Source organism: Urocampus carinirostris, chromosome 1 (genome assembly GCF_059441175.1).
Source record: "Urocampus carinirostris isolate Australia breed hairy pipefish chromosome 1, RoL_Ucar_1.0, whole genome shotgun sequence".
Classification (NCBI taxonomy): Eukaryota; Metazoa; Chordata; class Actinopteri; order Syngnathiformes; family Syngnathidae; genus Urocampus; species Urocampus carinirostris.
The window spans coordinates 10,885,567-10,907,511 of record NC_142349.1 but is presented as its reverse complement, the minus strand read 5'-3'; the positions used below and the strand labels follow the sequence as shown (position 1 = coordinate 10,907,511).

General features: G+C 40.7%; 1 protein-coding gene across 1 annotated transcript in view; it reads left to right on the top strand.

Moving 5' to 3' along the window:
* The first annotated feature begins 5,376 nt into the window (after positions 1-5,376).
* The window catches only part of emilin2a (elastin microfibril interfacer 2a), a 35,327-nt gene continuing 18,758 nt past the window's right edge, over positions 5,377-21,945 (top strand). The window contains exons 1-4 of the mRNA XM_088326318.1: positions 5,377-5,630; positions 11,242-11,367; positions 11,933-12,123; positions 12,202-14,076. Coding sequence (XP_088182444.1) covers positions 5,476-5,630; positions 11,242-11,367; positions 11,933-12,123; positions 12,202-14,076 — 2,347 coding nt within the window. The 5' untranslated portion in view covers positions 5,377-5,475. The remainder of the gene's footprint in view (positions 5,631-11,241; positions 11,368-11,932; positions 12,124-12,201; positions 14,077-21,945) is intronic.

The following is a 21,945-nucleotide window of genomic DNA, read 5'->3' as shown; positions in this document are numbered from 1 at the left end:
GGATGGTCTCGATCACTGGTGGAACACATCGTCATCGAAGATTGCTAACATTGTCATAATTCTCTACATCAGTGGTCGGAGACCTTTTTCGTGCCACGGACCGGTTTAATGTTTGACTATATTCTTGCAAACCGTCCCAATAACAACGTTAATAATAACAACAACAACAACAATAGTAATAATAATAATAAGCTAAAATCCACTGTACAAACAATAGACCATTGGGGATCTAGATTGTATCTCATCAGTGTGATAATTAGATGCTTTTTGCTTTAACATCAACTTTCCTCGTGAGTTGGTGGCTAGGATTAGGGGCTCTCACCACTGTGATCTGGGTTTGATTCCCGCTGCATCTAATGCTGAGCAAATAAGATAAGATAAGGTTATCCTTTATTCACCCCACGATGGAGAAATTTATTTTGTTACAGCAGTAAGACCGTGAATAATGAATAACAGCTAAAAATATGAACAGTATAAACAAGTATTTAGAAATATAAAAAATGAAAAATAGAATATTTCCAATGGCAGGCTGGCAAAATAGTTAAAGTAAAGTTGCCAGTTTGTGTCGCGATACGGATCAATCATTGCTTTATTATGGTTTTGTACTACCTTAGAACTTTGGTGTAATGCCCACCTAAACATTGTTTTTATTTGGGCTGAAAAAGATGCGTGTATCCTAAAAATAAATTCGGGAAAAGCCAAAATTTAAGCATCTTTTTTCTGTCTGTGCGGCCCGGTACCGGTCCGTGATGCAGTGGTGCGAGTAAATAGCTGCCCTGTTGAGTTTGTAAGGTTTGTTATTGTTTATTAAGGGGCATTGCGATCAATAATATGGAGAGCAATTGGCTGAGGTTGGCATGTATATATACCCATCAGTATTTTAAACAATTCACCTCTGTCCAGTTGTTATCCTAAAAATGTATGTACACTCCCCTAGTTTGTGTAATTTCAATCAAACAACATATTTCGATTTTCAATTCGACATGCTGTGATTTCAAACGTTATTCAACCATTTGCCTACTACAACACTCCTTTTTGGGGAAACGTGTACTTTGAGAATGTTGTGGAAGTAAAAGAGACATGCTTGCAACGCTACATTAAAAAGCTTTTTCAAGTTCACGTTTTTTAATGTAGGCGGAAAGTGAAGTCAAAGTTTGAAGATTTATTGCTGGCAACAAAGAAGCCAACACTTCAGCAGGGAAAAAAAAAACACACATTTCACGGTGCTGCTGTTTGTGTGTGTGTGCAAATCGGCTCCCTCCCTCCTTAAGCTTCCCACATAGCAGCAAAAAGGTGACGATGAATTCCTGCCCGCAGCGCAGTCTATGCCTGCAGGGTATATTCATGACTCAAGGTGGAAGTAGAAGTATATAGAAGAGAACTGTGGCTCAAAGCTAAGTGCTGAAGATTTGATGCTAAAAGAAATATATTTTATCCCCTACGTTTAAGTCAAGTCACATTTATTTGGATAGCCCTTAGTTACAAAATGTCTCAAAGAACTGCAGAGGTTACAGTGACAGCATCCCCTGATTTTAAACCAACATGCTGGCAAGGAAAAACCCAAAACCTCAGCGCAAGGAAAATAAGACACCTTGAGAAGTGGCCTTACAAGTGGAAATCCCCCTTGCGAGATGACCAGGGTGCAATAGATTTGGCATTGGGTAACAGTACACAAAATATATTGAACATCAATTAAGAAAACATAGGTAATATGTTGAAGTTTGTCCAGTAAGTGCATGACAGCGACGTTTCATTGAGCCTGTAAAATTGTCCAAAAAGTCCAAGACTGCAACGACGCTGCTTCCCATCTTAACAAGTAGAAAAAAGTTTTGTAGTACATTTGTATATCTGGGGTCCATGGTGACAGACAATGGGGACCTAAAACCAGAGATTCTCCGCAGAAGAGCCCTGGCAGCATCTGCTCTGCAGTCTTTCTGGAAACCACTCTGGCGGCACCAGACCATCGCACGCAAGACGAAGCTCCGCATTTACAACCTCGCCGTACTCCCTATCCTGCTTTATGGCTCAGAAACATGGCCCCTGAACGACACCCTGGCCACAAGAATCGATGGTTTTGATAGCAGAGCTCTCAGAACCATCGAGAACATCAGGTGGCCCCAGCGAGTCTCCAATAAAGAGCTCAGAGCCCGCACGTGCCAGCCCCAAGCATCTTCCTTGGTCGCACAACGCCGCACCCGCTGGTTTGGCCATGTCCTTCGTCTACCACCAGACCATCCGACACGAGCCATTCTCCAGTTTGACCCAAAGGCCGCAGGCTGGAGACGACCACGAGGGAAACCCCGCACTCGATGGCTCGACGTCGTTGCGGGCGACCTCCAACAACACGGAGTTGCCGTAGAGGATGCAGAACAGCTGGCACAAGACCGCCAGCATTGGAAAAACCTGGTTCATCTGGTCGGCTCAACGCACAGGGACGGGACCCCCCGACCTTCGCTGGAGCAATAAGCAAGCAAGCAAGTACATTGCGGTCACACGATTGACTTAGCGCCTATTTTGGGAAGGAACTTTCCACATCAGGTTGGCAATGCCTAATGGCATTGTTTTTCAACCAGTGTGCCAGGGCACACAAGTGTGCCGTGAGACCTTGTCTAGTTTGCCACGGGAAATTGCCCAATTTTATAATTTTATTAGTATTTTATTAGTATTTTATTAGTATTTTATTAGTATTTAAATAAAACATAGCTTTCTGCCATTGATCGCCCTGCTGTAACATTCGCCCATACCGGTAGGTGGCAGCATTTACTTTCTCTCCTTTTATAAAGCAAATATCTGCTCATGAGACAGACAGGTACATATATTGATCACTTATTTTGTTTTTAATGAAGCTTTTTAACATTTTACAGCAAAAAATAATAAAATAAATGGAATAAAGTAAAAATCATAACATGAATATTATGTTGATGTTTTACCAAAAAAAGACTGAAAGAGTTAGAGCGTAGTGAAACATATTTTGTTCCACTAGAAAATCTTTTTTGCTCATTTCTAGTTTGTTATTTTTTCTAGAAAAATTTGATAAAAATATAGTAAAACTTGAAAACAGATGAAACATGTAATGTAATACAATCCCAAATCATAACAAAATTATTAAACAGAATGAATGAATTGGTTTACCTCCTGACCCACGGTGACCACAATAGATGATAAAAATGTTAATTTTAACTTTACAGTACTTTATTTACACAGCCCTTTACAACAGTCCTTTCAATGTACCAAAGTGCTTATACTTATAGTTTATATAGTCATTTTGCCGACATGATAATTTAAGTAAAAAATCAACAACATGAAACTGGTACTGTAAATTCATCTTTAAACATTTTCTACAGACGGTGTGCCTCAAATGTTTTTCATGAAAATAAGTGTGCCTTGTGTCAAAAAAGGTTGAAAAACACTGCCTTATGGAGTAGGAACTGTTTTTTTTTTTTTTTTTGCAAGTCCGAGTGCCAGTAAGTCCGCTTTTCTGTCCTCTGAGACTCAATGAAGTATAAAGGTAGACCTCGTAAAACCATGTACGCGTTACATGTATAAATTTTGTATGCATTTCCGATCATTTTAGTCCCCGCCAAACATCAATTTCACCTTGCGATCTCATCCTCAAAATAAATTAACGCTGTATTCCGGTATTATGGTTTATTTGTGCAATGATTGATCAATCAGTACATTGCTGACGAACATTGCAAGGGCAAAAGAATATGGGTTGCGACGGTGAGAGCGCCAAAACTTCAACAATAGACCACCAGTGATACGGATTACATACGAAAAGGCATTCGTGTTATCTTATTATCAGATTAACTTTTACTATAAGTGCCAGAAAGGAGTGTTAGATAATGTAGAAAACAGAACGTATTTATTTGTGTATAACGCACACTCCTGTGTTAATGTAGAAAGTTTTAAATCAAAAATCAGTATACATTTTTGTTTCACATTTTGGCAGCTGAAACCAAGTATCTTAAGTGACAAACGTTGAATATGTGCAGCCATGACGAAAACAATTTATCAATAAAGTAAACTATGAACAGGATACCAAGATGTCTTTATTTAATGTCCTTCAAAATCCGATTCATCATCAAATACACAAAATAACAGTTTACCTCATCGTGCTTTTTTGCGTTTTTTGATATCTTTCAGGATGAATTTTTGTTTTCTCCATTCTCTAGCATTCGTTTCGGGCCCTATGAGTAAAATAGTGTTATAGTGAGATAAACTCAAACACCTTTTTGTACAACATCTGTATAACTAGGGTCTAGTGGTTTGATGGTGTTGCTCTCACCACAGACACCTGGGTTCAATTCCCTTTGCAAAACATATTCTGCGATTTTGGTCAGTGACATTTTAGTCTAATCAATCATAGCACTAACTCAGGGGTCTCTAATGTGGGCCTGTGGGCACCAGCATCACCCTAAGGACCGCTGAGGTCCCTGCAGACCTGTTCTGAAGATAGCTTACCAGTGCTGGGTCATTGTGATTTTCTATTAAAAAGATTTTTGGAGGTTCAATTCACCCAACTTCCAATAATACTCCTAGCAATAATATATTAAAAACATTGTAATAACATGATAGTTATGGGTCAGCCAAGGCCTGTTGTTTAGAAAGGTAATGGCAAGGAGGATCCAGCTTTTGAAAATAGTAATTTCAGGTTCTGTTACTAACATACAAAAGTTTGCATGGACATGCCCCTTTTTTATCTCTCCAATTTAAATTCTCCCTATGTTCTTGCCTGGAGTCTCCCCCTCGTAAAATACTGGTGTACTTGTGACTCCAAGAGCCAAGAAGAAATCTGCAGACTTGGGAGTGTTCTCCTGCCAGGCCTTGGTACTGTTGATGGCTCTGACCCCTGAGATAAGATTGACCAAAAGATCTGTTTACTGGCAACCTCTTTACGGCTATTTCAAGCTCAGAGTGCCCGATCTTGGGATGCTAAGCAGGGTCGGGTCTGGTTCGTACTCGGATGGGAGACAACCTAGGAATACCAGGGGCTTTATTGCGCAGTACAATCAATGCAACTTGGCTTGTATTCCTGTGCATCCTAGATGTGAAAAATAGATGACAAAATACTATTGTAGGAGGGGGGTGCGCGCTTTATAATCCGGCACGCCTTATAGTGCTGAGAAAACGGTACTTGTTTTCTTTGGTATTCAAGAAAGTGAATGTGTTAATTTTTATTGGTTTTTCTTTGCGGAAAGTGCGACAAAAATCCTCTTGATCAAATCTTTCTCGCTAATTAATGAGCGACTGGCCCCCAGACGACAATTACATTTCATTGACATCCCCCATCAGCACCCGCCCCCCAGCTCCTATTGTGTTGTTTTATTGGGAGGAGGGCGTGGAGCCTCCGCGTCACAGAAGAAGGGAGTTGCACTCAAGTGGTAGATCTTAACTTTTCTTTTTGAGGCAGTCATCCCACGCAGGGATCATGTCACAGTAACGGAGACAAGCCATAACTTTTCAAGATTTTTTATGGCGTTTATTTTGATTGAAAACATGGGTGCCCGGGGCGCGCTGCAGTGGACTCTATTCACGCTGTTTTGCAACTTTTTCACGCACGGTTTTCCTCCTCCACCACCTTCGTATGATGATATCCACGCTGGAGTTGTGCACAGGCACAGAAACAGGTCAGTAAAGTCTATTTCATATGCTCATTTTTTTCCTGACAAAAAGTTCACTCAGGGCGTTTCTCCTGCTTGGCTCCAACTTGGTGTGCGCACATGCTACGCAGATGCCAATTTTTTTTTTTAAAGAAAAAGCATTTTTCTTCCCCACATCCCGTTTGTCTTTGTACTTTATTTTACTTTACAATGGTTTCTCCCCAAAAGAATGGTGGGGGATGTGCTCGGTAGTTGACGCCAAGTGGGTTGTCCACATCTGTTGCCATTAAAATGATTACAAAATGGACAACACTCAAATCAATACAAGTGTTTGCATTCTCTAAATAAAAGGTCATTGGGAATTTTAGATGACAATAAATTCAAATGGTTTAATCGAAATTTTGTATTAAAAAAGAAAAAAATAATAATGGATCATAACATTATAATTACTGTATTTTTTGGACTATAAGGTGCACATAAAACCCCCCAAAATAAAAGTGCGATAAAAAATAAGAGTGCGATTTATAACCCGGTGTGCATTACATACACCGCAGAATACGGTGTGTGTTAGTCCTTGATGTTTTACAATTAACTTCCGTACTTGATAAGCATCGCTGTTCCACATCCTACAAATCACATTGGGGGCGGCAGTGGCTCAGGAGGTAGAGCGCTCGTCTTGGGATCAAGAGATCTCAGTTCAAATCCCGGCTCCTTCGTGTTACATGTCAAAGTGTCCTTGGGTAAGACACTGAATCCCTAATGCCCCCAATAAGCAGGTTAGCGCCTTACATGGCTGCACGGCCGCTATTGGGAAATGTGAAGCACACTGTAAAGCGCTTTGGGAAGTCTTGACTTGAAAAGCGCTGTATAAATGCAGATCATTTCATTTAATCTCATCGTATGCAATGGGATTCATTGTCAGGGCAGTAAGGACACTTCTCCACCAGACCACCAGTGCTATCGATCTCGTATGACAAGGCATCAGATTTTATCTCATTATCACACTATTTTAGTCACTGATTTGCGTAATGCATTCTGATAGGTTAAAAAGGTTAAAAAGAATCCACTTCTTCACCTGTGAGTCGATAACATTGCAAAAGACAGAAACAGAAAGTCTTTCAACAAAATACTAGACCAGAATCAGAGTCACATTTATTATCACTGGGTTATAACAACATATTTAGAGTTGCACTCCAGTTGGCAAAATATATTGTATAAAAAATAATAATAATTAAAAAGTATACAGTATTCAACTCTAATATATAGTATTCACATCTGAACTAAAAACTACACAACCAGGATATTGCAATTTAAACCAGGACATTGCACGACAAACTGCTGTATTGTACTTAGAACCGGGATATTGCACTTAAAACTGTGTTTTTTAGTATTGTTGCTAGCTCTGGGGATGAAACTATCCTTCAGTCTGTTTGTTCAGGCCTTGTGAAATCTGAATTGTCGGCCCGATGGTAAAAGTTGAAAAAGGCGGTTTCTAAGGGGCAATGAGTCTTTGAGGATGTGAAAGCTCTTTAATGTAACATATAACATATTATGCACATATTAAACCGAGAGGATCTGACGCATAGTTCAGTGTTCATTTTACCTGTGAAAAGTGATGGGTCCCGGGGACTCGCATGCTCAAAAATCTATGGGTCCCAACAGAGATCTATGGGTCCCCAAAATTTAGTGTTATCGAGGTTGACATTGTAAATCGGCGACAAATATATAGTATAAATCTATACATTCACTCAGTTTTAATCATCACAGTTTATTGGTAATGCAAATCAGTTATCGCTTCAAGATTTTTCAGTTCACAACAATATTGCACATTATTCAAAATAATATTGCTGAAATAATTATATTAATCTATATTTTCATTCAGTTTTAATCATCACAGTTAATTTATAATACAAAGCAATTATCACTTCAGATTTTTCACTTCACAAAAATATTGTACATTATACAGAATAATATTGCTGAAATATTAGTCTATATATTTGTGCAGTTTTAATCATCACAATTAATCGGTAATAGAAAGCAACTTATCACTTCAGATTTTCCAATTCATATATTTTTCGTGGTTTGCTGTCCCGCCACAGTTGTAATGCCTTCTCAAGGTCCAATCCATTATTATCATAGCGTAACCAGGAATATAATTGAGTCTATTTTGGCAGAAAAGTCCTTGGTAGGAGTATTCTTTTGTTTGTTTTCTTTCGTCAAATCGTTGGCTTCAACACACGTGTTTTCCTTGCCTTCGCAATCTTCCGAAGAATTTCCTCACTGTTTTTTCGTGCCGTAATTATTGCCGTTGTTATCACTTTCTGCATTAAGTTTCGACTTATTCCTGACACTGAAGAAATTACCAATTTTGTGTTGATTTTCACATAATACTAACTTTTTTTGGAGGCATACTTAGCCTTCACCTTCCCTCAACGACAACCACCACAACAATGACGTAATCTCGAAACAACGAGATCTCATTTGCCGAGATCGGCGTGCAGACGAAACTCGAACCGCGAGACCAAAACAACAATGGCGGATCTTCCTGACAAAAAGTTTGGAGTGCTGTAAATCTTTGTTTAAAAAAAATGTTATTGGGTAAAAATGACAATTTTGTGTCAAAAAGTTGCGTCCCGGGGACGCACGTTTATTTGACACAATGCGTCCCCAGCAAAAATGATGCGTCTAGGACGCAGGGACGCTGGCAAATGAGAACACTGATAGTTGAAGAAGTGGAGAGACTGTTTAACTTATCAGAATGCACTATGCAAATCAGTGCTTCTGGCGCCGTGAGTAAAAATAGTATGATAATGAGATAAGCTCTGATGTCTTTTCATACGCTATCTGTACCAGTGGTACAGATGGTAGAGGTAAAGTGTAAGCGTCTTTCCCGCCAGAGTATGATTTCTGTCCAAACAATGTTCGGTGTGTATATCATTTGCTGTGTGTAATCTAATGCGCCTTAAAGTCCAGTGTGCCCTGTGTATGAAATATATATAACAAAAGACTATGTTTTTGGGGGGTGCATTATTATCCGCAGGGTTGGGTAGGGTTACTTTCACTGGATTACTTTCAATTACTTTTGGGTTACTCCAATACCAATCATGCTAATAAAAGACAAAATAAACTAAATATGAATAAAATTATGACTCACAACACGTGGTAAGCTTTCTATCCTGGCTTTGATCTCTTTGATCTCCGGCAAAACTAACATAAAAGGCGACAGAAAAAAAATAAAAATAAATCCAAACAGCTTGCCAACATCATTTTTGCCGTTCCATGTGTTCGGTCACTCCCCAAGCCTGCACAAAATTTAGTAATTCTATTCATATTTAGTTTATTTTGTCTTTATTAGCATATTTGGTATTGGAGTAATCCAAAAGTAATTGAAAGTAATGCAGTTAAAGTAATCCTACCCAACCTTGATTATCTGGTGCAGAAAATATAGTAACTTTTCAAGTACATCTGCCACTGTGCTGTGGTTCTTCCTAATTTGCATTTCTTTTAGGCTAATATTTTGTTCACCCACACCCAAAAAATAGTTTCTCTTCACCTACTTTTACTGTGTTTTTCTAATATTTGTTCACTTTTAATGTATTTTTAAATGAATTGGTCTAAAATCAAATTTTTCCCCACGTTAGTATCGTGTGTATTCCTCATTCCCTCTTTTTTTTTTAAACTTGATTCATAATACCTCGGTTTTGCGTAATATTGCGCCAGCACTGGAGCTAGTCCTAGTCAATTGCAGGCCTCTTTTGAGACAAACAACCATTTTCACTCTCATTCCCAACAACAGACGTTTTCAAGTTTTCATTTGACCTCGCATGCGTAGCTCTGGGATGTGGGAGGAAACCGAAGTATCCTGTGTAAAATCGTCAAGGCGCAAGGAAAAAAAGCCCAGATTTGAACCCAAGCTCCAGGTTTTTTTCTAAACTTTAATGTGAATTATTCATCTAATTATTATTTTCATATATATATTATGTAATTTGGTCTACATTACTGTTTGTGCAACCTGCGACTGGCTGGCAACCAGTCCAGGCTGTCCACTGCCCGAAGACGGCTTGGATGGGTTCCAGCATCCCCGCGACCTTACTGTGGGTAGGCGTTGCAGATAATGGATGGTCTATTATTTTACTATAAATTATTTCTCTACACCGGGGGTCTCCAATAAAATACCACCTGAGTAGCCCCCGGAGTGGTTCAATAAATGTATCATGAGTCATTGGGATTTAAAAAAAAAAGGTGATTTCTGACTAGCATTATGTTTAGTGATTGTCTGAGCCTTTTTTAACCTCTAATAATGACGACCTGTTAATAGCGTAGCAAAAAATAAAAATAAAAAAACGTCAATAAGATTTTAATTTAGAAATGCATATCGAACTGGTAGCCATTCGCACCAATTATAAAAAAATGTTGCTCTCAGCTTTAAAAAGGTTGGAGACCCCTGGTTTTCTATGCAATCGCTATAGCAACGTATTCGATACACTCTAGTCAAGTCAAGTCATGTTTATTTGTATAGCCCTTAATCACAAGGAGTCTCAAAGGGCTGCACAGACCACAGATTATTCCAAACCACAGACTATTATTACACCATCCTCTGATCTAAAACCTACATGAGGCCAGAGAAAAATTTAAAAACATCAACATGAGGAAAATAAAAAAACTCAATTGGGTTAGATATCAACCAATCCATGATTTGGGTTGATTTGACCCTTAGTCCTGGGTTGTTATAAAAGAAATATTACCACTGTCACGAGACGTGGTGGCGTGGAAGGTGACCGGACCAGAACGGAGGCAGGAGGCATGAAGGGAGAACTCAAATGCGTTGACGATCCATAGGTTTTATTTAATAAAATAAAAGTCGCCCAATACTCCGAGGCAAAACAGAACAATACAGAGTTCCTCCGGCACGAACTCAACAGGACAAGGCATAACAGACTAAAACATGACAAGGCATAACAGACTAAAACAGGACAAGCATAACAGACCGGGATTGTGTATAAGAGTAATGAACCAGCACCCGCCAAACCCAAAATCCAGCCTTAAATAGCAGAACAGCAATCAGCTGATCTGCTTCAGCTTGAGTTCGGGGGCGTGGCATACTGGTCGTCATGGCGACCGTGACAACCACAGAGTTGGTTTATTTGTTTCGCAAGAAAAAAATTAACTATTTTGTAGTAATTCCCCCAAACATGGATTTATTATATAAAAAATAACATATAAAATGAACTCGCCAAAAATTGCGATGTTTATCCTCAGAATTCTTCAAAATGTCGTCAATCTGTGTAAAACAACCCTAAACAGTAATTTGAAAAATTGTGACTTCATAGCTAGAAAATCTTTAAAGGTTGAGTAATTTCGTAAACAAAAAAAATGAATCTTTTTTGTAAAATTTCTTTTGGAATTATTTTTTATCCAAATGTTTCAGAGCATAATTAAACCTAGATAAGCATAGAACGTTGCCAATCTGACCATAAACGTGGGACAGTTCAATCAGGAATGACCTTGGGTGATAAACCACATGCTGCTTCATCAGGACAGCAGAGATTATAAAGTCAAGATTTATTTGTCTATTATCGTTCGTCTACTCCAACATATGCTCTGTAAAATGTGTTGTACGTTTGCCCCTGTGACCCAGGAACTGGTGCGCCTTTGTGGTGCAAAAGAATGTAAGCTGTGCTGTGCAGGGCAGCATTGAGAGCTTCCAGGAGCCCGTGGTACTCCCCTGCCCACCCTATGTGACCAACTGTCCCCATCAAGTGACGTGAGTTATGTAACGGATGAAAATGAGAACGAGCTGACATCGAAATCAAGTCGTATTTTCTATTTGTTTATTGTGCATGTAAAAATGTGATTGGTGTCAGATTTAGGGTAGTGGGATGGGGGAAGTCAAAACCAGTCATCAATTTTCCAGATGTTCCCGCCCTAAAGGGAGTGATGTCATTTATTGTTTCCCTGGGAGCTTTTTGTCTTGGCTGCACAATGGAAAAAGTGCAGCGTGAAACAATTTTGAGCTGAGGCTTTAAAAAAAGCTCCTCTGAACAATAATCACAATAAAATACTTTACAGTGACAACCCCCGACAAAACATGTTGCATCTCCACATACAAGTTTATGATTGAAAACAGTGATGTGTTTCGATCAGTCATTTTAACTAAAGCAATATTGTTAAAAATAATAAAATTGTATTCGTCATAAAAATACTATTTATGATTTACAATACGTTTTTGTTTATTATAAAAAGTACTATTTTTTTATGCTTTAAAATAGAAAACAAATCAAATCTGATTTATTTTGTCAACGTATCGCTGATTATAAACCCTTTTCCAGATACAAAACCCGGTTTCGGCCCACATACAAAATTTCTCATAAAAAAGTCACAGAGCTGGAGTGGCGGTGCTGTCCGGGCTACCAAGGACCTGGGTGCAGAGACTTGAAACCCACTCCCGATCATCGGATAGTACAAGAAACTCACCCATATGGTCCGTCAAGTACTGGACATTCAAATAGACACATACAGAGTAAGATTCCTTCTGTGTCAGTTTAATGTCTATTGGAATATTTAGTTTGCATAGCTTCACCGTGTAAACTTCTCTCAGGGGCAGAGCGCAGAGAAACGGGCCATCATGAGACAAACGACAAGGTGCACCATCTGGAGGTTGAAGTTCAGCGCCTCACACAGACCGTCCACGACTTGCAATCTGCCTTGAAAGGGTTAACCGCCAACCTACGCGCAGATCTGCAGGAGGACACAAAAAACATGTTGATGACCCTTTTCAATAACATGCAGCCACCGGACATTGCAGTGGTCCCAGGACCTGAGGAAAGTCCTGCAGTGCTGGATGGCCACCAGGCGTCCAGAGGCGGTATGGCTGCAGACAAGGTCATAGAAAAGATTGAAGGCCGCTTAGATGATATTAACGACGCACTCAAAAGCAAAGAGGAGTTGCTGGAAGACCTGCGCGGGACGATAACAAGTCACGAGGGACAAATTCGTGTCCTGATGGATGCCTCGCAATCGCAGACTCCGGCCATGATGGAGCTTGATGTTGTGCAGACCTACATTGACGGCAAAGTTGAAAAGCTTAAAAATGAATTGGACCAGACCATGAAGGAACAGTTGGACAAAATACAATTATCATGCAGCAGCAAGATCCAGACCTTACAGAAGACCTGTGAGGAAAGCCGGGACCTCGGTTTAGACAGCTTCACCAAACTGGTGGATAGCAAGGAGGCAGACCTCAGGAAAGAGATCCGCGCTCTGCGTGTGGATATGACGGCTGCAGATGGACCATCGCGAACTCAGCGGCAGACGGATCCCATTAAAAAGCAGGAGGACCATAGCGACCACAAAGACTTATGGGTTGAGATCGACCGTATTACCGAGGCCTACCGCATCTTGAATGTTCGTATAGACAACGAGCTGATACACCTATCCGAGCCCCAGGAGGAAAATGGCTTGATTCCACTAATTGAAGAATTGGAGGCGCGCTTAAATGTGTCTGAACAAAATGCGGAAACTCACTGTTTCTACATAGAAGAGAAGCTGACACGGATCATCACGGAAGAAGTGGCTGCTGTGAGACAAGTTCTAGACGATCGTTTGGACAGCATGGAGGACCAGTTCACTAGCATGCTGGTGGAGATGAGCAACAACTCCTTACCGGGGATGTTTGGCGACTCCATGGATAATGTGCAGGCGCAGGTTAACAACAATAAGTTTCTCCTCCAAGGTTTGGATGATAAGATCAACGCCATCGGAGAGTTGTGCTCAGCAGGATGCTCAGTCTCAGAAGCTACTGTCGCTGAAGGAAGTTCCTCATCCTCTGCTAAGGGGATGGATATAATTTGGAAGGATTTGCGTCGCTATAGGAATGACTTGGATGCTCTTCAAACTGACGTTGGCACAAATACAGACAAGCTCCAGGAGTTGTTAAAGAGCGTCGAAACAGAATCAGTCAAGAATAAGAGCCATTCTAAGACGATGGACGAATTCCAGAAGGGTCTCACCAAAGTCCAAGATAATGTACTAAGCCTGACAGGTGCTGTCAAGGGACTGAGTGATTCCTTAAGCAAGTACAACCAGGACATGATTAAAATAAACGCAACGTGCTGCCAGGCAGAACTGAACAGTTCACAGAGGCTGGCGTTTGTCGACCTGCCCAACGTCTCTAGCCGCCATGTGGAGGACCTCAAGAACCAAGTAGACGCACTCAGCAAGCAGATGTTGGCTGACCTGAGTCGATTTCAACACTTGGAAGGTCGGGTGGACGCATTCCACAAGACTTCTCTCAGGATAGACCCCATCTCTGCTCACATCGAAGAACTGAAGGCCGGCCTGGGAAAGATGAATGCTTCCTGCGGACATCACAGCGCAGACATTGCTGAACTTCACAACTCCTTGCGACGCTTTCAAACCCAGCTCTCTGCCATGGCCAGACAAGTGTCCAAAGATGTTGCGGCCAAGGACCCAGGTGAGTTTTTCCAGCTATTGTCTGAACGAGATCGTGTCAATTCTTTGTTTTTATAAAATCTGTGAAGTTAAATGTACATATTGCTTAAAATGGCACTGGAGCTAATGCGATCATTGTAATTCCATTATGGACCTTGTCCAACATGTCTCCAGTTAACTTTGACCTGCCTATGAAAACCTGGTCTTTATTGAAGTATATTATAATATATTCGCCCTATACAAATATTTAAAAAAACAACCAACTTCAGACTTATCATGTTATTACTTTGTTGTTACTATGTTATTACGAGATTGATTATTGGAAGTAGTGTTAATCAGACTCTCAGTCAACCACTAAAATCACCTCAGCTGTCCTTATGGAGTACCCAAGTTGGAGACCCCTGCTATATGTTCATAATCTGATACGGATTCATTAGCTCAGGGGGTAAAGCGCCTGTCTTGGGATCAAGAGGTCGCAGGTTCGATTCCCGGTTCCTCCGTGTTATATGTCGCAATGTCCTTGGGGAAGACACTGAATCTCTAATGCCCCCGATAGCAGGTAGTTGCCTTGCATGATTAGTTATCGGTTAGTTAGCGTGTAAAAGGGAAAAGTGTGAAGCACATTGTAAGCTTTGGGAGGTCTTCGTTGATTTGAAAGTGTATATAAATGCAGACCATTTACTCAAAATAAGAAGAATTTCGAACTTGCAAGGAGAACCATACCAGGCCAAATTCCAAATATGTTTTAAAAGCTCTTCGATGAGCCCCAATCATTTACTGCAAACACAATTTGCTGTATGATTTTTGTTTTAAATGAACTGCAACAACAACTTTTATTTAAATCTCCCACCAACCCACCTAAAGTTACAAAGAGCAGGTCCCCCCTTAAGGGTGAGGTAATCAGACAACAGCAACATTATTGGCTGATAGTTACAATGATGTAAAGAGTGCATGCTAGTCAAAATAAGGAACAAAAGTGATGTGTAACAGTCAAAATAACGTAGTGACAACCTAAACAATGTCTTTTGCAGGTGTCCAATATTAAAAACAGAATGCGTACAAAGTTCTCAGTCAGAGGTTCTCAATTCACATCTTATTGAGATTTCTTGCTTAGGTTTTCGTTGGGTATTGACTGTGATTGATGGGCAAGCAGTCCAGGGTCAATCAAAGCCAGCTTGCATAGGCTCCAGCTCAAGAAAGGATAGACGATGCTGATTTACCTCATGAAGTTTTCAATGATTTTCAAAAACACATCATCCATACCAGAGATAAAAAAGGATAATTCAGGGGAAAAAAAGATAAGGTCCTTAAATATACTAACTGAATAGATAGGACTCGTGTAGATTTCCTTACCAGCTCTTCCAGCATTTGAGAGTTATATTAAGCATGATTAACATCTGTACAAACACAAAGCCTTCCTGGAGATAATCCTGCATACGATTGTGCGCTGGCCTGCACGACTCTCATAGAGGCTTGGAGGAAAAGGATCACATCCCCTGAATGGCCGCAGGGTATTTCCCCGAGTGGGAGGACATGAGTTCACTGGGCCTCTCGCTGGATGGCTGGCTGGCCGCCTCCTATGTCATTCAATATGCGGCTGCACCGCCAGGCCGCCGGGGCCTATAATGGAAACTTCCTGTGACTTGTGATGTTGTTGTCCTAAAAATCCTGCAGTTTTTATAGAAAGGCTTTGGCAGGTAGACTGAAGCAAAACACGTTTTGTGATTGTGGCCCAACCGCTTGCAGTGATTTAATTGCGTCCTTTTTGTTTCCCCGAAGGAGACGTCGGAACACCCGATTTGACTCTTTCTCCTCCTTGAGTAACAAACTGACTAATTTTGCCTTTGTGGATTTTCCTATCTAATACCGCAGAGCCGCCGACATCGCCCTCAGCGCTCATTCACTCGTCGCACACGCCTCACACATGCGCGCAGGATCCAAGTCTCAGGATTCCCGTAGGGTGACCTCAGCCTGCGAGTCAGGTCTGGTCCTCATTAAGAGCCTTGACTCATTGCACTGATGGAGAAAGGGAGGGCTTCAGTCAGGCTCCACACCCTTGGCCATATGCGTCGAATGGCCTCACGTGTGACGTCACGGCTTCAGGCCCTCCCTTCTTCTTGTCAGTGCATTGACCAAAACAAAATCGTGATTAGGACCAGAGATGTAAACGGAGCCCGTCCCGAATTGTTAGCGCCAAGTTGGAAGCATGTGATTGCACAAAATGTCTTTTCTAAGGCATTTTTCCCGGCTGACTTGGCTTCCAATAGCTGTCGGGAGCGTGCAAAATCTATTAACGATAAAGACATTAAACCTCTTTTGTTGATTTTTTTAACCGAGATCACGTTTAGGATTTCGGTCCGGCTAGTTTTCTAATGCAGGGTATGTATTTGGCGTTTATTTTTGCTTTGCAGTCATGTTGCAACAAATATCATTTCACAAAATTACAAAAACCATCACCTGAAAAGAAAAAAAGGATATCAGGTTGAAGTTAAAAGCTTGTAGGAGACCCGTCCCCAAATAAACTTTGGACTCTTCTGTCAATCATGTGAACAAAATATCATATCTTACACCATTACAACAATAATGTGTTAATCCGTTTAGAAATGATCACATTTTCTGAATCATGATATAGACGCAGTTTTTTACGATTTTGGGGATTTTTTTTCTACCCATCCTTCTCCTTACTATCCAATGACAACAGAATGTGTAGAACCTGAGACAAATAGGCATTTTTTATGAAACATTTGAAACGGGATTGGACGTCTATCAAATATGAGTTACAAGGGCCCGACGAGACCAAGTGGGAATCCCTGCCCATGTACAGGATTACGCCTGGGTATTAGAATATAAAATCACAGTTTGTTCATTCTGAACAATTATATCAACAATAAACCAAACCCTTTTAAAGCTGCTGTACGGAATTTGATTTTTTTTAACTCTCTGCTGCCATCTCCTGGCTTAAAGTGTTTTCAGCCTTAGTAAGCTCATTCATGATGGACATGCAGGTACATGCATTAGTTAGACGTGCTTAAATAAACTCTTTTTTACAGGAGACTGTAGCTTGTGCCTAATGACAATTGATTTGTTGATAATTGATGTTAATGCATCTTGTAAATACGAATGCAGTAATCGACTGCTTGTGCAAAAGCTCCTAGTAATCAGCAACAGCTTTAAGTGATAAACTCTGAAATTCTTTCCCTCGATGTCACGATGCAGCTAATTTAAAAGTGTCTTCATATTTTGTAATAGCAAATTAATTTAACTAGTTTGATTTATTACCCAGCCTGAGTGTGTAATCTGGATGGCACCAGAGAAATAGCGTGACGTCATTACAACAAGATAGTGTTGTGTGTACACAACCCCATTTACCAGAAAGGAATTAAGGTGACCGCACCATTTTTGCAGTAATCTCTTGAGGTTGAAGCGTTTTTCTGGCCTTTTTCGATTTAGAGTCATGCTGTAAAATATGTTCCCACCCTAAACAGTCTTTATTATGAAGAGATTTTGGTTTAACTCTGGAGAAAATATAAGGAGCTTACATAAAGTGTCTGCGAAATCGATAATTCGGAAGACCGCAGTCATATGAGGGCCTCGGGTGGGCTACAAACAGTTGAGCCTTTGTCGTAGCAGACACATTCAGCTGTGGACATGAGGCCATGTTTAACTTATAGTTACTAATTGTCATCTTTTGGACAACTGATAGCTTAAGTCAGCAATACTGTAAACTGTTTGCTTGTTTGATACTACCATATTCACTGCACTATATGGCGCACTAAATTACATAAAGCATCCCCGCCATCAGGCTGCACTTGCCCAAGATACACCACAGGAAATGGTGCCTACAACCCTAATGGTTAAGGGATCCAACCAACCCCCCAAAAATAGTCTTTTGTCATATTTTTTCTTACATAAGGCGTGCCGGACTATAAACCTGTCCACGTCTTCACCTCTGAGTCAATAACCTCCTGGTCTTTGTATAAGATCATGTATCGTATTTTGCTAAAAGACTGGCTTTTTTGTTTCAGTTTTTCAAAATGTTATTGACGCACATTTGAAGTAGTGGAGAGACAGTTTAACCCAGACCTGGGCACTCCGGTCCTCGAGGGCCTCATGTTCTGCATGATTATGGAGGTTTTTCTTCTTCCTGTAATTCCAATCACCAGGATCATTAACAAGCTCCTGCTAAATTGCTAACGAGCTGATAAACCTCAAAAATAATGAAAAAAGAAAAATTACCTATCAGAATGCACTATGCAATTCATTCCATTTCTGGCACCGTGGGCAAAAATAGTATTATAATGAGATATGGTTTAATGCCTTTTGTATGTCATATGGACCATGATTCAGTGGTAAAGTGAATCTCGTTGTATATAATGAATTGAGAATTAGCCCCGCAATGATTATCTATTAATCAATCATTGCTCGTATACGGAAGTATTCCGTAAAACACGTAGTTGTCATGATTACTGATTCGGGGCACCTGCGGCTGCCCCGGTGACGCCAACAGCCCTGGTCGCTGGTTGGCTCCTTGCCACTTTTTAAACCCCCGACTCCCTGTTACCGGCGTCTGGTCGTTGCGAAACTTTAGCTCCCGCTAAGGCAAGACTTCCGAACCTGACTCCCTGTTTTTGGAGTCCCCACAACCCGACCTGCTTTTCCCTCTTCGACACCGCTATCGCTCGGCAGAGAAGTGCCACTTCCGCGTCCCGAGCGACCTGCTCCCCACAATCAACGATCACTGGATTACGTCTCCTTTCTCAATAAAACTAAGAAACTAACGCAATTGGGTTCCCGTCTCCGTTCCTGGTGCGTGACAGTAGTAACACACAATTACAATAACAGTATTTCTAATCTTAGGGCGTCATGGCGGCTGGGTGGTTAGCATGTCAGCCCCACGGTTCAGAGGTCCCAGGTTCAATTCCAGCTATCGCTTCCCTGAGCGGAGTTTTCTTATTTTCCCCATGGGTTTCCTCCGAGCACTCCAGTTTTATCCCACATGCGTAGAAGGTCGATTGGGTGGGGGTCGAAATTGTCCCTAGGTATGAATGAGCATGTAAATGGTTGTGTGTCTCTGTGTGCCCTGCAACTGGCTGGCAACTAGTTCAGGATGTCCCGTGCCCACTGCCCGAAGGGCTGGGATTGGCTTCGGCACCGCCACAACCTTAGTGAGGATATGTGGTGCAGAAAATGGATGAATTTTCAATCTCATCCACTGTATTCTGTGGTATATGAGGTGCACCGGATTATAAGGCGCACTTTCAAATTTCTAGCCAATTTGGAGTTTTTAGGTGTGCCTTATAGTCCGAAAAGTACGGTAGTAAAGCAATAAACTCCATCAGTTTTAATCCATCTCTGAGTCCGACATTTTGCCATTCCCAGTCCTCTAAAGACGACATAACTTTCACTTGGAGGAACAACCATCCACTTCTCACCCAAGAGCAAGTCTGATGTGATTTGCTGCCGACAATAGAGGCTAAGAACAGGATATAACGGTGCACAGATGCACAATGCTACCCTCAGTTATCGCCTTATCAAAGATTTTCATGTGATGCATTGTAAATGCCCCGTTATTCATTTTTCTTACTTAGGGTAAAATGAAATGATAAAATATGTTCCAGATGGTGTTGTGATGTTTTGTGTGCTCATATGAGGGCCACGAGGAGAGGGCCTGTAAACACATCGGCCGCCGCCATATGCAGCTTCGTTCGGCAGGTCTGCATCACTCCCTCGGTGAAAAATAAGCGTGCTTCTCTGTACAGGCTGTCTGGTGCTGAAATGTTTATCACAACTCGAAACTCTAGCCCTAATTTATTTCCAACCCTATTTTGACACTCCATCACTCCATCCCATATATTTGAAAGATGTTCATTGTAAACGCCTGTTAAACCTGTATTTGAAATCTTAACCCTCATTAAAAAATAGTATTTAAAAACTCAAAACTAATGTAATACACAAGCAATTATTTAAAACATCACCTTTTTAAAACCCTAACTGGACCTGTAAACTCCAATTAGACTTGTTTGAAACCTTTTTATTTTTGATCTGACACCTTCATTTGAAACCCTAAACCTGACGTAAAATTCATGATTTCAAACCTTTGAATGGCCTTGAAAGCTATACCCAAACCAATATAAATAGCTGAATTGTAAACACACATTTGAAAAATTAACTCTGAGTTCAAGCTTTTATTGAAAACCTTACCCTAATTTAAAATCCTAGTTCTCAAAGTGTGTCTCATGCTTGATGCTCTAACCTTTTTAAATGCTTAACCTCTTTTTGAACCCTCACTCCTGCCTTAGAAATGTAATCAGGATTTTAAACTCAAATTAAAACCCCACTCATGAACATTGTTCCCTCTAATTTTCCACGGGTCTGAGTGTTCATAAAAATTCTGTGAACAACGCTTGAAACAACAGTGAGCAACAGCAATCCCAAGTGTGGCAACTAAATCAATATCAAACATGTCCAAAACTTGACATCAAGTTACATTTTGCTGAGTTTCCGGAAATGCTAAATTATTTTTCACTTTTGAATGAATTGACTTACGTACTATTGCAAAGGTTGTCCAGCCTTCAAACGTCATTTGATTTTACAATTCATTTACAAGATTTCCATTTATTTATTTTTTCCTGGTATCTTTTGTCGCATAATACTAACATTTTTGGGGGCTTATTTAGTCGGTTGCACGATACGGAACTGTATTTAATCACATTTTTTAGCGGAAGTACAATGTTGGCAACAATATTGACTTGATATAATTGGAAATTATTTGAATGCAACACAAACCTTTTCTTCTTTTTCCCTGTTTTTTTTCTCCTTTTTTTAAATTCCTTTTTTAATAAATCTCATTGTGCAGCACGGCGGCGCAGTGGTTAGCGCTTGTGCGGCACAGTTCATGTCATGGGAACCTGTCGTGGGTTCAAATCCAGCTCCAGACTTTCTGTGCGGAGTTTGTATGTTCTCCCCGTGCTTGCGTGGGTTTCCTCCGGGCACTCCGGTTTCCTCCCACATTCCAAAAAACATGCATTTCAGGTGAATTGGCCGGTCCTAATTGTCCCTAGGTGTGAATGAGCGAATGAGTTGTCTGTCCCCGTGTGCCCTGCGATTGGCTGGCAACCAGTTCAGGGTGTCCCCTGCCCACTGCCCGAAGATGGCTGGGATGGGCTCCAGCCCCCCCGCGACCCTAATGAGGATAAGCGGTACGGCTAATGAGATGAGAGATGAGATAAATCTCATTGTGTTTATTTTTTCCTAGCTGTTACTTTTTTCGTGCAGTTTCGTTCTCTATTACCTTTTTTCCTTTATTTTTTTCTTTTTCTTTTTTTCTAAAACTTTCCTGCTCTTTTTTCTCTTTTCCTCTATTTTTGTTTCTTTTTTTTCTCAGCTTTTCACTTCTTTTCCATTTTGGTATTTTTTCTTTTTTGCTCTATTTCCCACGATCCGTTAAGTCATTTTGTGCATGATTTTACATAATATTTGGTCATGTTGACATTAAAGAAGCAAAAACAACCCGAAGAGCCGTTTAGGACCCAAAAGAGCCGGTTCCTTTTAGTGAGCCGAGCCGAAGAAGCCAGTTCTCAAAAAAACTGACTTTACTCAACTTCATTCTACTTCGACATTGACTTCAAAATACAGCATTTAGAACACAGCATCAGGGCACCCCGTGTATTCTTACCTTCATGCACTGTAACTTTGACTTCATTTGCTTTCTAATTAGCAATTTCGAGCCCTCATTTTTGTGAGCCGGCTACATTTTCTTGTGCGCGGAAAAGCTCTGGGTAGTGCGTAATTGCGCACACGCGCAGCTTAGAGGGAACATTGCTCATGAACTTTACTTATAAGTTTTAAAACATATTTGAAACTCAAATGGGGCAGCACGGCAGTGCAGTTT